This window comes from Euprymna scolopes, chromosome 8, assembly GCF_053919585.1.
Source record: "Euprymna scolopes isolate OS-2025 chromosome 8, ASM5391958v1, whole genome shotgun sequence".
In the NCBI taxonomy this organism is placed as follows: Eukaryota; Metazoa; Mollusca; class Cephalopoda; order Sepiida; family Sepiolidae; genus Euprymna; species Euprymna scolopes.
In genome coordinates, this window is record NC_136489.1 from 42811607 (window position 1) to 42829692 (window position 18086).

General features: G+C 32.4%; 1 protein-coding gene across 2 annotated transcripts in view; it reads right to left on the reverse strand.

Annotated features, from left to right (window-relative positions):
• Positions 1–18086, reverse strand: part of LOC145283531 (mitochondrial proton/calcium exchanger protein-like) — a 133528-nt gene that overhangs the window by 64608 nt on the left and 50834 nt on the right. For both annotated transcript variants that reach the window (XM_080132403.1, XM_080132402.1), the window contains exon 2: positions 484–540. In XM_080132403.1, coding sequence (XP_079988529.1) covers positions 484–524 — 41 coding nt within the window. In that variant the 5' untranslated portion in view covers positions 525–540. The remainder of the gene's footprint in view (positions 1–483; positions 541–18086) is intronic.

Sequence of the window (18086 nt, forward strand, 5' to 3'; positions counted from 1 at the left end):
CCCCTTAATATATATAGATTATTATTTAGCACATATACGTTAAGCCATGGGTCCTTGCACACAATTCTAGCAGGAATTCTAAGAGTTTTAAACCTATTTTTGTTTTAGATGTGTAACATTACTACTTATTACTATACTTATAGATACTTGTGTGTGTGTACGTGTGTGTATATAACACGCCTATATACACGTGTACATATATATGCATGCACAAATGCATTCTTTTTTATTCCCAAGTTCGATAAGATACACCTGAAGAAGGTTGGAGGTTATATTGTCCGAAACATTAGAAAACATTTAAAACAAGAACAGTCGTTTAAATAATTGCAAGTATCAACCCTCATCTCAAAATTTCCGAAACACAATTAAAAAGGTTATTTTAACAAGCAATATATCTATTTTTTTTTTTCATTTGTAGTAAAGTGCAAAAAGTAAAAAATATCATAAATCATCGAGAACAAAAAAAAAAAAATTAATATTTACCGTGCCACATTGTGGCCACAAAGGCACCGACAAACAAGCATCTTGGTGTTTGGTATCCTAAAAGAGAAAAGAGTTTTGTAAGATTACATTTTATTAAATGAAGATATAAAAATACAATTAAAAATGCAATTCATTTTTTTATTGTTTAAACATTCATTGCAGAAGATTTGTCCATAATCCTCCACTCTATAATAAAGACCAATGTGTATTCGTAGATTTTATATAAATAAATGTATATCTGCCCAATCACACAAAAGTTAGCAAGTAAAAAAAGTGCTTTTTTTTTTTCTTGCCTCCATACTAAATAATTTTAAATGATGAGAAAGCAAAGAGCAAGTCAGACAACTTTCACTGTCAGAAATGAAATTGGAAAGAAATCATCTACTCTAAATAAAATAGTATTTTTTTTAAACCATCAGAAATAATCATTTAAATATGAAAAATTAAATTACTACAAAGAAAAGGAAAAAAATAATAGCATCAATATTTGGTGCATTCAAGTCAGGAAACCGATATCTTCAGACAGCCTAATCTGGTAGCACTAGCTTAATGACACTAATCTATCTAATATGTCTCTTTTTCCCTCTCTCTGACACATTTTCTGTTTCTCTCATATAACTTAATCGTCTCCTTTTTCATATTTCTTATCACGCTTCTTTCCAGGCAGATTTTTCTTCTCATCCTCGAATTATTTCCACACCTAATCTCAGAATACGATCTCAGACTGACTGTACAAATGTCAAATTCCAACCAAATGTTCAGCCTCAAACTCACACACGAAATACAAACTCTGATAAAAATTTAAAACTGTATTTCAGAAATGTTTACTTGATTTTGGTACAACTGTTTATGTTGTACACATGCTTGCAGATCTTTTTTTATAGCACAACAGACACAAGACACAGACACGTCAATATTGCTACACGATTATTTGTACGGATCTATTTAAGGGTCAAATGAGGAGATCGGACTATCAACCATGAAGTCAGAAACTGCACTAACCAACAGATAGTACAATTAATAATCTGCAAACGACGTCTAGGTTGGGTCAGATATACTCTAGGATTGGCTCCAGAGAGAATTGCCAAACCAAATACTCTGATAGACCCCTGATGGAAAAAGAAAAGGAAGGCCAAAAATGAACTGAAAGCAGACAATCAAGAGAGATTTGATTTGATTGTAACAGGAAGAAGCTGGATAAACACTGGATCTGACTTAAGATCAAAAATAATGGTATACTTTAGTTGCCTCATGCATCACAGGAGTTACTAAATCTAAGTCACATAGCTACAGTATCCATATTTAAATCTAGGATTTTTGTTGTTGCAATGGAATTAACAGCGATTTGCATTTTATGTAGTAATAATCAATCCAAAGAGATTTAGATTAACCTTGAAGATTAAAGGGAGAAAAAATTACTTGAAGGATTAAGTTCATCCAAAATACTATCAAAACATTGGAGTTAATGAAGAGTTAATAGTTTTCCAGCAAAACGATCATTAATATTATTAATAGCATTATCAATAGTAAGAGGCAATATAGTTAAAGTTAAAAGTTCACATTAGGCTTAAACACATGGTGCAATGACCTTGTATTAGGTTGGTGCACAAGTTTTTTTAGACCAACTCTTGGTCAACTTGTTTTAATTTATGAGTATTAAAAAAATGTTATTTCTTTTGCTGTATAAGTTTTAAAGATATGCAAACAAAAAATGTTAAAAACTTCAGTGCATCCTGGGCAACACTAGATAGAGACAGCTCATCTGTTTTTCAAATCTTTGTGGTTAATAGTTTTCTTCCTAAGTAAAAAAAAAAAAGAAAAGAAAAAAAAAAGAAAATTGATATTTGATTTGCATTCAATATCTTAATTGGCCTCTATGGGTTAATCATTTAGCGCACTGGTCATAGAAATGATCTAAATCATTATTCTGAGATATTCCATTAACATCTATGCAGACAACTATTTATGGCAACACTTTGAAGAGCAGTGACGCTCAAGATTTTTCCAACTCTTTTTACTTGGAGCACTTGATGCAATGGAGAGTGGAGGGGGGCCTGTTAGTTTTAACACTAACAAAGCCAAGCTTCTCTCTTTTCACCAATAAGGCTCAGATCTTCACTTCTGCCCAGTCGAAATGAATGAATTTTTCTTGGGAGCCACTTTCTTTGAAAAGCCTCTATAACCAAATTTCACCCCAAACTTTAAACAGCAGACTTAAAAAACTTTTGCTAAGCTTGCTGAAAAGATGGCTGGATCATCTCATTACTCCAGAAAATCCTACACTTCTGAAGCAATCCTCTACCTGTATATGAGTTCTAAGATCAAACACTACTATATTTTAGGATTTCTGTCATTCACAGCACTCTTTCTTGCCTTGACAGAAGACAATATCGACTTTGCATTTTTTCTTATCCATACAGCCTCTTTCATACAAAAGAAATGTTTTTAGCCTCTTTCTTTCTACTGGATTGTTATGCTTATGGTAGATACTTGACTGAGTTCCAATCTTTTATCCCAGGCTCTGTAAAACATTCACAGCAAGAACTCGTCTAACTACAACGAGGAACTTTCCTTTCTCGCTGTACCAAAAATCAAATAGAGTTTCCATAAACAAAGCTTGTTTTCTACAACATTCCAGTCATAGGAAAATGAACCCACGAGTTTCCTTACCAACTACAATATGGCCGTCTTCAAGTCTAATGTGAGACGTCAATTTCTCTCAAGTAACCGTCTGCTCATTCTACTTATTCTTTCCAATCCTCTTTTGGTGAATATCATTGTCCAATTGACTATCTCTTTACATTTTATCTTCGAATGACCTTCAGACTTTGATAAGTGACCCATCAGAGAAAAAAAAAAAAACTTATATTTAATCCCAATTGATATTTCAATATTTTTTTTGTAGTAATCCACTTTTTAGAAGCACGGAGTAAACGGAATTCAAAATATGAGGTTAGAATGAACGACCACGTGCGTATCTGTATTTTTTAAATAAACAAAAATTCATTTAGGAAAAAAAAATTTTTTTTAAATATTGTATTGTTTAAAAAGAAAATTCCTGATGAAGGCTTTATAAGCCGAAAATTTGAAACTTTAAATAAATAAATGTTTGTTTATTTAAAAAAAAAAAAATACAGATACTGATGTGGTCATTCTTTCTAACCTCATATTTTGAATTTTTTTTTTTTATCAATCATAAAAGAGAAAGGCCGAGTACTTTCGCCCATAGTCACATTTAGTATGCCTACCACCCATAACACTGGAAAGAAATTTAAGATAATCTTTTTCAATATACATAGTAGGCTATTTCTCTCCTTTGACTTATGTTGATGAAGAGGGGGTGGGACGATAAGAGGTGTGGTTTATACTTTTAACAGCAGTCATGAGTTAATCTCTAAATGCAATACACTTAGAGGCAGAGTTTGCGAGTTCGAACCTCTCCGAGACATAATTATTTTTACTTTGATTTTGTCAAAAAATGAATTTTAACATTTCAAAATACAATATTAAGCAGACTGTTTGTTGTTGCTCTTATTATTGACTTCGTCAAATTTCATATTTAACCTGATCAGTTTTTGCTTTTATTACTAATATTATAGAGAGAGTAAGCATAGCTCTACAGACAAATTTATCTTTAGTTGACCATTGACAACTAAATATTTTCGCTTACTAGGCAAACCCATGTGATTTTTGGAATATGACATCTTTATTTTATGACAAGTACATACATCATAAAGATTTTTTTGTATATTTTTTTAAATAAGTGTGATTTTAAATATGCATCAAATTTTATGTTAAGAGTTATACAATTCAAATTTTATGCTAAGAGTTATACAATTCAAATTTCTTTAGATGTTTTTTTAAAACAGCCTTCATTAAAAAAGCATATATTGTTATCATCCAATTCATAATCTCTTTAACTCTTATCCTCAAGTAGTCCCTCTCCCTTGATAAGTGGTGACCCATCAGGAAAAAACACAAAGAAAAAAAATTATATTTAACCCTGACTGATATTTCATTACAATATTAAACAGATTGTCTACTTTTTTTTTTTTTTTTTTTTTTTTTTTTTTTGATAATTTACATAATTGATAGAAATTATGATCCTGGGCAATGCTGGATAGTGATGCAAGTTATAAATATACTGCAACACACCAGTTTGTGAAACAATCAACAAATATCAATTTGAACTTTTTATTTTTTTTTAAAGAAGATTCTCTGAATGTTTCTTTCTACTTAATATTCTTTTGGTGCAGATGGATCTTTTAAAGAAAATTTGGTTTGCAGCCATTTTTTTTTATTTTTGGCAAGAATTTCCTCCAGCTGATTACATAAACTGTAAGTAAATTGCATTGTTTCTAGCTCAGTGACTTTCTTCTTCCTTCTCTCTTCTCTCTAAAGCAGAAAGAATTATTTAGACATTTGGGGAAGGGTGTGTGACATTTTGGTTTAACATCAACAAACATCTCATCAGACACTCCAAGACAACCATTGCTTATACTATCATCATCAGAAGGAGGAGAGCGTCTTAAATTCCGAAGGCATAGACAAAGCTTAAAAAAAAAAAAAATACAAATGTTCTGGCAAGATCTTTGAGCAGTCTTTTTTCTTTTACAAGAAAAGTAATCTTTTTCTCACGGGATTTCTGAACAGCTAATTACATGATGTGTGTGCAGAATTTCTATTTATGACATAGCCCAAGGAGAGCCAACTTATGGCACGTGTCTCAACAGTGGTGCGTTGCAGGATTTCAAAGTGGCACACTGAACTCTAAGAGATAAGAAAAAGCATGTATGCTCATGCAAAAGAAAAATTAAATTGATTTCTACAGAAAAATGCAAAGTACTGCCAGAATTTAAGTTTTGCTGAAAGAGAATTTGGGTTTGGTTGTTTTGTTTTGCGGCATATCAAACCTTTTTTTTTTTTATTATTTAATGTCGAATCCAACAATTTTTGAAAAAGGTTTTACACCCCAAGTTCTTTATGTCTTTAAATATTTATTCATGGTATTTGGTTTGATTGTTTTGTAGAGGAAAAAAAAAAAAACTTGGAGCATTTGCATAGACAAACAGAAAAGAAACGTCAGTAGCTAATTTAAAATTTATAATTATTAACCATGTGGCCAATGTCAAAGAAATCTAAAACAGAAGTTTTCACACCCAGAGAGCGGTGGAAAAGTTTTACAAGGGGGCCATGATCAATCACTCACACACACACACACACACACACACACAATTTAACAGAAAAATGATTGCTTATTTGTAATCTATTATTTTTTTTTTTTTTTAACTACAAGTATTGACTAACTAGCAGAGAGACCTAACATTGTCTGGGATTTAATGATGATCAACAAATGTTTCATACTCCCATGTTTTTATTGTCATTGAAAGCAGTGAAAGCAACCATTTTTCAATCAAATCGACTGATTGCCTGCTCTAGTTGGGAACCGATGGGAGTGTACCAGGCAGAAGCTTCACATGCCTTCCTGCAGTAACTTAGTCTAAAATACATTGTAGTCTACATTGTACTGTAGAGAACCTACTGTTAAGTTTTATAAAATTATTTTTTATATATAATGGCTTGAAATTTAAAATACAAAAGTCAAGTATCATGGTTCAATCGTGCTTAAAAAAAAAAAAAAAAAATTCATTTTGAATGTGCCCTCTGTCATATCAAAATCCCAGCTTGAGTTTATGAAATTATTTGGGCAATCATTTAAATCAAAGTTAAACATATAAAAGTCAAGTATTATAGTTCAATTGTGCACTAAAAAAAAAAAACATTCATTACAAATGCACCTATGCCTTATAAAAGAATCTACAGTTCATTTTATCAGCCAGGCTTCTCTGCTTGCGTGATAACATTTTTCAAATGCACTTGTGATGTTAGGTTGTATAGACGTGTTAACTTTGGTCAAAATCGAACTTCCTTCTTTAATTGGATTTTTTGAATTATTGATTTTCGATAGTTATCAGACGCATTTCAATACAAAGCCTACGTAAGAACACTCCGAGACACATCAAGTACCTTTATGTGAAATATTTTAAAAATCAGCCCAGCCATTTCAGATTCCATTGGGAACGAACTTGCACTTGCAAACACAAAGTTCCTTTTAAATTTATATATATATATATATATATATATTATACTGTGTGTGGGTGTGTGTGTGTGTGTAGCATTTTTATGCACATGACCTTTCACAAATAAAATTGCAAGAGCAAAAAAAAGAAAACAAAAAATATAAAAGAAAAATTCAAAAATGGAACAACGGAAGGAAATTAAAAAAAAAAAAAAAAAATGTCAAACTCACTGACTTATATGTAAAATTTGCTTATTCTAATTACAACTAAAATTTAAAAGCTGACCTTGTGGAGGGCGTAAAGTACATAAGAGTGCATGTTAGGCGGAATCATACAAGAAACCAAAGAGTTTTTTGTATTCATGAAATTCCCAGACATATCTTCACCAAATCCCCTCCATAGTCGACATTACATAATTGTGGATGAAAATAAGTATATGTAGCATGTATACTACTACCTACATTCTCCATAAAAGATGACCTTTGAAATATTTCCATGTCGTGTATCATATACATGTTATAATCACGTTGACACACCAGTTCTCGTTAGATCACCGAAGTTAAGCAACATTGAACCTGGTCAGTACCAGATGGGTAACCATTTGAGAATACCAGGTGCTGTATGTAGGAGGATATCAACAACTGTAATAATCTAACGTCATCATCTCCCCTGACCTGGATATACATATGACTAGGGACTGCTTATGAATCTAATATTCCCTTGACAGTTCCTCCATTGGAGGAAGCTGGTTCACCCCACGTAGGGTGAATACCACTGACATCTTGTATGACCATCTTTTACTAATAATTGGAAATTAATTTAATCTCAGTTGTGCATCATGTTTTTTGTTTTTTTTGTTTTTTACATAATTTTACTTCATGTTATTTTATACTAGACTTCCCATCCCGTCTCCAACGTTCGTCTTGTAGACGATCTGTGACCCTTAAGAGAAAATGGTTAATTAAGAGCTGTGAGGAGAGTTTTCCCCTTTAATGTAAATATCCCCTCTCCACAACCAGCAGCATTAACCCAGTTTAAATGTAATGTGAACAGAAATCTCGCTTATCTCTCATAAGTTCTCTATAAACATGAGCCCAAATAGAAGCCTCTTACGTTAAAGTGGCAATATGCCTTGTTTGGGGTGAACAAGAGTAAAAAAAAAAAAAAAGAAAAAGTATTCGACTGTGCGTGAGAGTGAGCAAGACAGAGAGAAAATATTAATTTAGTTGCTCAATTAGTTAGCATGCCACACATAAAGACAGAGGTTATAAGTTCAAACCTCACTTGGGGGCATAAGTATTTTTACTCAAATTTTGTCATAAAATAAACATTTCAAATTACAACATTACAAATGGTTTTGTTTTACTTTTTTTCCTCCAATTGCATGTACTTTACGGAAATTAGGACCCAGGGGGTGTGAGACCGGGTAGGCTTGTTAGTAAACAATAAGTAGTAATGCTATAATCTGCGTTAATGAAGCAAAGTAGTCCCTCCTATAGCGTTTTTTTTTTGTTTTGTTTGTTTTTTTACTTCTAATTCTACAATGTTAAAAGTACTTACAACTGTAAACGTTTCTTTCAGAAGAAATAACACTGCCTTTCATAGAAGTAATAATCATAGAGTTAGAGGATGATAGTAATTCTTTGAGAGAAAGAAAACAGATCCGAAGCCATTTTAGTGGTGAGTTTATCTTCCATCCAAGGCTTGAATACTGGGTGACCTAGATCTTTCTTTTGTATGTAACAAAAAAGCTAATTTACTAGTGACTGGTATGATTAAGAAAAGAATGAAGCAGGGAGAAGGTGGGATGTAATTATTAGTTAGAAACAAAATGCAGACACAACAATTAGGTAACAGAGAAAATAGTGCAGGGAGATAGACATAGCACTAAGATATAAACATTAGCAAGAGAAAACACGTGTTCTTTGATGGAGTAGATCTGCATTAAAAGATATGACAGAGAAAATAACATGTAACACAACTTATCAAAATCAGAACAGAGCTGAATCAAGACAGCAGATATTTCACTCTGATGTCTGCTTATACAGCTTATATATATATATATATATATATATATATATATATATATATATATATATATATATATATATATAATAGAAAATGCGAGTATGAAAAGTTATATGATTAAGCTTAAACATGGAAAAGTAAAGGACAAGATATTCTAGTAAAAAATATAAATTTATTACTTAAAATATTGCAGCATTAAGAATTGATTATATAATATTAAATTGAATTTTTTAAAAATTCTTACGCTGCAATATTTTAAGTTATAAATTTATTATATTTTTACTAGAATATCTTGTCCTTTTCTTTTTCATGTTTAAGATTAACCATATTAATTTTCATGCTCGCATTTTTCTATTGTAATCCATGATTTTTCCAGGCTTCCAGAAAATTAACTTGTTCTTTGTTTAATTTCAGTTTTATTCTTTTGCTCCCATAAATATAACACACACATATGTAAAACAATGTATGACACTCGTCTGCTTTCATTCTCTCTGTTTCACTAGTTACTTCTTTTTTCGCGAGAGCAGTGAATTAGTAGCAACACTAGTCCCTGAAGTGACGTGGTTGCTATGGAAACTCTTTATAAAAAAATGAATTTTTACACAGGAAATGCATCTTAACTTATTTTACTGAACGAAAATTGAAAATTTTTCCCACAATATAGCTGAGAAGGTGATCTATAAACTGTAATAATTGTTTGAAATTTGGTCAAAAATTGCATGAGCGGTGAAGCTTTGATGCAGTTCTAAGTGACTAAAACTGCCACCTAACCATATATTCAAACACCGTAGTGTTTGAATGCTATATTGCACACACATACACACACACATGAAAGACAAAATAGAAAGAACAATTTTTTTTATATATTTACCTGAATGATAAAAACAAATATTTTATATTAAATCCTATATTTTATTATTCCATAGAGTTTCAGAAATTTAGGCTTTTCTCTTCAGAGGAAATAACTACTGAAGTAAAAGTAATGAATTACTAGTTTGCATAAATTTCAAAAAATAAAAATTGTAAGTAAAAGCAATGCTTGTAAAAATTGATTTTTTTTGGTTATCGATATAAATCAGTATGTAATTCTGAAGAGTCATTTAATTTTATTGAACATTGGTCCATGTTGTTTAGAACAATAGAATCTAATTCAAGTTAATTTTTCTAGAAATCATTTTGTATAACTACATTTTTTAGGGAAGTAACTATGTATTTGTTAAAGAGTCTTAATTCCCTTTTGTTTAGCAAAATTCTTTGAGAATTAAGTCTGGCAAAATTTCAAAGAAAAGCAAAACAAATTGTAAGTAATCAAACTACTGGGCAACAACAAATAGGTACAGCTGGTATAATATAAAATAAAAATCTTGTTATCGAAATTTTTTTTCAAATTTTCAAAAAAAAAAAAAAAAAAAAAAAAATACAAATTCATAACCATGTAAGGAAGGTATACAAAATTTTATTATTCGAGAAGGAGTACAAATAAACAGGAAAACCTTATTCCATGGAGTTTCGAAGAATGCAAATTGTTCTCATCAAAGGGAAGAAGTTTGCAAAATATAAAATAAATTTTGCAGGTTAATGCATTAAAGGAAACAAACAATAACGAATTTATATTTACAAACACATACATATTAGTTTCAAGAACCTTTTATCTATATAAAAGCCAAGTACAGCCAAGGATGGAATACTGTTGCCATATCTGGGCAGGAGCTGCCAAAAACAGCCTATCATGCCTTGACAGAGTACAAAATAGACTTCGTGGTTTAGTGGGGGATGCCCTTTTCTCTACCCTGCAACTCCTCTCCCACAGAAGAGACGTTGCGAGCCTATCCTTGTTTTATCGTTATTTTCATGGCAGGTGCTCGTCTGAACTCCAATCTCTGGTCCCCCTCGCCAATCTTTCACGAAAAACACCCGTCTAGCTGAATCCACTGTGAAAAATTTCCCCCACTCTATATCTGTGCCTAAATCAAAACGCGGATTTCATGAGCAAAGCTTCTTTCTTAGAATTGCACGCCTGTGGAACTCTGTTCCGTCTGCCTGCTTCCCTCCGGACTACAACTTGGATGTCTTCAAGTCCAATGTTAACAAATTCCTAATGAACCGCCCTCCTAATTAAACACTTCATAAAATCTCCTCACTAACGTGATGTACTTGCAATAACCCTTATCCCTGAGTGGCTTCCGGGCCTTGATAAGTGGTGATCACTGTGTAAAAAAAAAAAGAAAAAAAAAAGCAGTTTAAATTCCTAGGGACACTAACCCAGTTCTAACATATCACAGACTTAGCACTTGCATAAGCTGATTGGAAATTACAAAAAGAGGATTCAACTATATAATAGTGAAAAATAAGCAGGAAACCTTAATTTGAATTGTAAAATAGAAAAAAAGGGATCATTAGCTGTTTACCATGTAGCTGTTTCAGCAATTTAAAACAGGTCGATTGCTAAATTCATGACTTTCCAGTGGAAAACTACCACTCCCCAATAACAAGATGTCGACATAATGAGGTTACTTATTTTGCTAATATATAAATAAAAAAATAATATATATATATATAATGAATGTACTTCTTTTTCCTCCTCTTAATCAAGTAAAAACTTATTAAATGAAAGCATTTCAAGCTTTAAGAGAAAGGGAGAACACAATAACCAGTAAGACCCCTCCACACATACACACACCACTTTGACTTCCGCAAAAAATAAATATCCAGAATCATTTTTTTAATTTATACATTACTAGCAGGCCTGGTCGTAAAATATGCATAAACATATTTTAATTAATGCAAAATTCTTATTTATTATAAACAGAAATACCATAGGTATTAAACATAACATTTAACGGGTGAGTGCAGTTATTTCAGATTTTTATAAAAATTCTATTGACCTACTACTTACATTGATTTATGAAACTAGTTTTTGTTTGATTTTTTTATCCAGCCATTTGTATTTCTTTTTTTTTTTTTAATTACAGCCATCAAAAATCATCCAATTATGTCCAATTTGTTACAGATTATGTTGCTTTAAACTGGTGTTTGTCCTAAATTAGAAAACATAAAAAGTAATTAATCGGTGTTTAAATTTAACCATTTTTACGTTTTTATAACGAAAATAATTAGATAAATTTTCCATTTTATGCACATTAAAACAATGTAAAAAAAAAAAAAAATGCATCTCAAATTTTTAAATTTTTTAGTTTGATTTATTGGGTAAATATACTTGGAAATATCTGATTTAGAGTGTTAAACATAAAATACAAACATGGCCTTTTGGTTAAAAACAAAATGCAGTAGCTGTTCTAATATTACACTTTGTTTATTCTGTGCTCAGTTGATGAAGTAGAAATCTTTATAGACTGAGACAAGTTTTATTTTTGTTCCAATTCAGAGTTGGATTTTTTTCACATTAAAAACCAAACTGGTGTCTAACTTTACTCTCATGGGTAGCTAAGTAAATCTATTATCTCAAGAGCAATTCTGTGTATGTGCATGTGTGTTATGTTCAGCTAAAAGTCGAAAAATACGAAACAACCAGCTACAAATATTTTTGATCGGCATTGCCCCAGATGAACATCTAAAATTTATAAAAAGATTATTCTTCAACCTTAAACTGGCATAAATTTTGTTTTTGAATATCATCTTCTATTATATATAAATCTCAACTGTCTGTGTGTTTGTGTGTATGTCTGCCAGAAACTTTCGACACACATGTCAGACTAGGTTGAGACCAGTATCATCTCAAAGAGCGATGTCTTAATGGAACAATAGGTGAGAATTAGAAAAAAAATGATCAATTATTTTGTATAGAAATTAATATTTAAACCAAGGGAAGGTCTGCAAAATTGCGCCTTTCGAAAACTGCATATGCGCAGTCAAACATTATTTTTTTAATTTGTTTAAATAACAATTTCCAACATCATTTCGCTCTCAGCCTCGTGGTGCAGTGGATTAGGAGGTTGCATCATAAGCTATAGTTTTCAAGTACATGTAACAGTGGTCTTTTTTTTTTTAATGGGGTTGTTTTGTAATTTTAAATAATTTACTTCTTTCGATTTTTTTTTATCACAGGTTTTAAAAAGAAAGTTTTATTTCCCATAACATTTTTCTTATTTTGAGGGTTACAAAAAGGGTGACTGGGAAGCCATCTGGGATCTCATCAGAGATGCCCCATGGCGAAATATCTTTTCACTTCCTGCTGAACAGTGCGCAAATGAGACCACTGAAGGATTCAAAAATAGCAATTGAAGCACATGTTCCCGCGCGGAAATTTTATAGCAAGCCCCACTCTCCCCAATGGTTTACTTCTACTTGTGCAGCTGCCATTGCACAAAGGCAGCATGCGTACCACAGATTTAACAGACATAAGTCCAGTTCAAACAGACAGAAGTATATAAAAGCCAGAAGTAACTGTAAGAAAGAAATAGAGACAGCTAAGAAAGAATTTATTGAAACCACCAAAAAACGCATTGAAGCACAGAAATTAGGAATCTGTGACTTCTGGAAAATCTACAACAGTGTAGTAAATAATGGGCAATCACTATCCAACAATCATGAGCTTGTTTGCTCTGCAACCGTGAAGGTTAACATGCTTGCCAGACGGTTTGCCTCCAACTTCACACTGGACCCTGCTAACCACCGCCTCCCTGATTTTCTTTTGTGGACAGACGCCACACTAGACAATCTGAAAATCACCCCTTCTCAGGTGCATGCTATCATAAAAAATCTTGACACTTCAAAAGCATGTGAACCTGATCTCAACCCGGCTGTGCTGTTAAAAAAGTGCTCTGCTGAAGTAGCTCCAGTTCTCTACAAACTTTACAACAAATGCCTTAATGAATCTTGCTTTCCTGCCTGCTGGAAAACTGCTTCTGTGGTACCAGTTTTCAAGAACTCAGGCAAAAGAACTGACCCAGTAAATTATCGCCCCATTAACCTCCTCCCACTTTTCGCCAAAATATTTGAGTCCATAATTAACCATGCTCTAGTCCATCACCTTATAGATGCTAAACTTCTGACTGACCAACAATATGGATTTAGGCGCCTGTTCCACAGCAGACATCCTAACTAATCTCTGAACGTATATACCATTTACTGGACAAAGCAGGGGTGGGGGTAGAGCGGTAGCTCTAAATATATCTAAGGCTTTTGACAGAGTATGGCATGAAGGTCTTCTCAGGAAAATCAGATCATACGGTATCACTGGAAGAATACTTAACATAATTAAATCCTTCTTAGATAAGAGAAAAATCCAAGTTGTCCTCAACGGTCGTACATCTAAACAATATGATATAAATGCGGGAGTACCTCAAGGGTCTATCCTTTGACCTCTATTATTCCTAATATTCATAAATGACCTCCCTGACAAAATTGTCTGTGAGATGGGTATATATGCTGATGACACCACGCTCTATAAGTGACATGACAGGAAAACAAATGAACACATATCTAAAGAAATGGCAGAAACATTAGAGGATAACCTCTAATCTGTAGTGGAATGGGGACAAAAATGGATGGTCACCCTCAATGCTGCCAAGACTAAACTGCTTTCATTCAATAATTACGAGAAACCTTCTCTACCACCCATAGCAATGGCCAAAGACTTTATCTGAAAGTTCATCTTTTAAACTCCTTGGCCTAACGTTCACAGGAAACACGAGTTAGAACAATTACATTGAAAGCATTACCAGGGCCACTGCGAAGAAGGTAGGCTCTCTCTACCGTGCTAGAAAAACTACTAACACCCGAAAGATCCTGTACCTCTATAAGGCCACTGTTTGCCCATGTATGGAGTACTGCTGTCACATTTGGGCTAGTGCATCTGCTATTAGTCTCTCACTCCTAGACAAGGTTCAAAAGAGAGTCGCCAATCTGATAGGCCCTGAACTGGCATCTAAGCTTTAGCCTCTGTCCTATCGATGAAATGTTGCATCCCTCTGCCTGTTCTACAAGTATTTTAATGGTGAATGCTCTGGCGAACTACAGACACTTGTGCCCCCATGATGGAGACACCCTCAACAAACCCAACAGGCAGCTCAATCCCACCCCCACACAGTAGAGATCCCTAGATGTAACAGATCTTTCTACTCCAGTAGTTTCTTCTCCAGAACCGTTAGACTTTGGGATTCCCTTCCGGGTTCCTGCTTCCCCAACTGTACTGACATGCAGAAGTTCAAATGTAACGTGAACCGACGTCTTGCTGCCCAACTCCCCACATAGTACCCCTGTAGATTATGTCCCTGATAGTAATCCCCTACATCAAAGTGGCAATGTGCCTTGTTTTGGGGTGAAAATGTAATTTTAAAAAAAAGTGATTTTTTTTTTTTTTTACTTTTAACTAATCATTTTTATAACGGTTATTTCTCTTAAAACAAATTCTACTTTTTATAACAGCTTTTTTTTTTTTTTTTTTTTTTTACAGGGTTGTTTTATAATTTTAAAAACAATTTCCTTATTTCGATTTTTTTGTCAGAGGCTTTAAAAGAAAGTTTTAACATTTGGATTACGTAATGTGATTTTTTTTTCCTTTTATTTGGAATAATGGACCTTACTCAAAGACAATAAATATAGTTACATTTAAATGTCATGGGCAACAATTTGCATCTTTTCGATTCATTTCAGTGGCCTTCTATCTGACAGACTGAGTCATTCGTTCTGGATAATCCCTCCCAGACCTTGTTTCCATTTTTGGGGATTGAGTAAGTTTATTGTTTACTGCCCCCTGACTGAGGAATGCTGATAGGGCTGCCAAGACAATTTGTAAAAGCCAAAAATACTACTCCTTTAGGGGTGTTGGTTTCTCATCTTCAACTTTGTGCCCCATTTTCCTGTGATGGGAAGAAGTAAATAAGCGATTCATGACAGTTATCGCCTCAGAATCATGACGTGTACTTCTGTAACATACTTTTAATTCAATTTTTGTTACTTACACCAATGTGTTTGCCTTAATTATTACAAACATCAAAGGCTATAACAATTAATATTACAAAAGGATTGCAAATAATGACTGGAATGAATAAAATTCGATGATTTATGAGGGTTGTTTATGACAAGTCTTCATTGGCATTGGATTTGAAGATGACTGTTGTAACCTCCAGGGAAGTATTCTTGTAGCAACATGTTCTATAAGTCATAAAAAATCTGTCTTATGTTAAATACAAAAAAAAAAAAGTTCTTATTTATACTGTGTATAACACATGCATTGGTGTTTGTTAACAATGTAAGGTACTTTTTGTTTCAACACTGATCCAGACTTGACCCAAATGTCATGTCAGCATCTTCCAGCAGTTAAGCTGCCGGAAAAAAACAATGCAATTAGATAATCAGCAGACAAGTTTCAATTAAATCGATTCATTGTAACATGAAAAAAATTTTTTTCCTCATAACAAAAAAAAAGATACATTCCATGAAAAGAAAAAAAAAAAAAAAAAAAAAAAAATTTGATTTTCATTCATAGTTGTTTCTATGTTTTCATCTAAAAAAAAAAAAAAAAAAAAAAAAATTCAAAACATTTTAAAATATTTGTTAAAATTTTTTAAAATACTTTTCTTTAAAACATTCTTTCATATAATTAGGCTAACAGTAAGTCTTATTTTTTCTTTTGTTTTCAGCATTTTGAATTTATCGTCTGACAGTGTTCACATCAGCTTTTTCCAGCACCATTTCTCACAGATTACTGTAAACTGCCGGAAGATGCTGACAAAACCTTGAGTCATGTTCTGGATCACAGATTTTACAAAGAGGAACCAAAGATTGACGCTCAGTCAAGTTATACAATAAGAGATATTTATGCTGAGTAAAACATGCACTGGTGTTTGCTAACAGCAGAAGGTACTTTTGTTTTGTCACCTGCAGTTGTTAATGTTTCAAGTGCTTAAAAAGATACAATAATAGTCAGTTTCGTTCTTCTCGGTTAGTTACAAAATGTAAATTGATAGCTTTTCTCTTACGGTATGTCCATCGAGTGGATTGGTGGGTTGATACGGAAATAAAAATAACTTTGTTCAGTGTCTGTATTTATTTTTAGCTACTTCCACAGATTAACAAGACAGACAACAATATCTGCCCGTGAACACACCTAAGCTATCAAGATTATTAAGGTCAAGTTAAAAGGTCTTTAATGAAATCTATTAATTGAAAAAAATCTGCATCAAACATAGGATCATTCACAGGTTTCTGTTGATACAAAAATCTACAAAGTTTCTGAAGTTTGTCATTGTTTAAGTTATGTGATTAATTAAATACCTGTCCCAGGATGGGTAAAATTTATTCATGTTTGCACCACTTTTACATCCCATTACAGGCCTCTACGGACAAATTTATCTTTAGATGAGACTTGATAGCTAAATATTTTTGTTTACTAGCTAAATATACATAAATTTTTGGAATATGACATTTTCATTCCATGACCAGTACGTACATTATAAAGATTTTTTTGTATTTTTTAAAATAAGTTTAACTGTAAGTGTACATCAAATTTCATGTTGAAATCTGAACGTATAAACATTTAAATTTCTCCAGATGTTTTTAAACTGCCTTTGTAAAAATAAGAGTATATGGTTCTATTAAACTTTTATTGTTCAAATAATTTGACTTAGCTAGTTTTATTTAAACAAGAAAAAAAAGTTTGAAAAGACATTTTTCACTCAGTAATGAGCTTTGAAAGATTGTCAGTGAAAAAAAAACAAAAAAAAAAAAAAAACAGTCCCCAAAAGATAAGCGTTCTATAAAATTTAATGCAGATTTGAAATATTTTAATTATCAAATAGGAACTTGTGTTCATATGCCCCATAAAGAAAAACTCCTGAAATTTGGGGAATATTTGACGTCTAGTATCTATTGGTAAATATTCCAAAATAAATTGGAGGTATCTGAATTTTCACAAAGCGTTTACAAAACTAAAATAAATATAACACACATTACAACTCCTTACATATAGCAGCAGTGTTCCAAAATTTGTGATCGACCAATTAGTTTAGGAGTGAATCGTGTACATACAAATATATGTACATCGCAGACTTTAAATAAAGATAAAAGCAAATGGAATATTAAAAAAATATAACGTGGAACCAACACGAGCATATTTATCCAACGTCAAAATGTATCAAAATCAATACAATTAGAATTTTTTATGAGAGTCCATTAAATCAATACGTATGCTAGACAGCTATAGTCAAAAGGATGAACAACAAGCAAAACTATTGATGTGGATGATGTCAAAACAGTGATCATCACTGATAGTTCCAACCAATAGTAGGAGAATAGAAAATTGACTGTGGGTTAATTTTCAGTGGTCTCCTAACTCTTGCTTCCCTGATTTTGCCCTTAGTCCTCACATTCCATGAGCAATGTTTCTGACAAAAGTTGAAGAATTACTGCTTTCTGAGTCAGAATCTATCCATCTAGCAGTAATTAATTAGTTAGATCTTGAAGTTAAAAAAAAAAATTTTTTTTAATCTTTTTATCAAGTGGTTTCATGCTTTGTCTGGAGCGATTTCCATA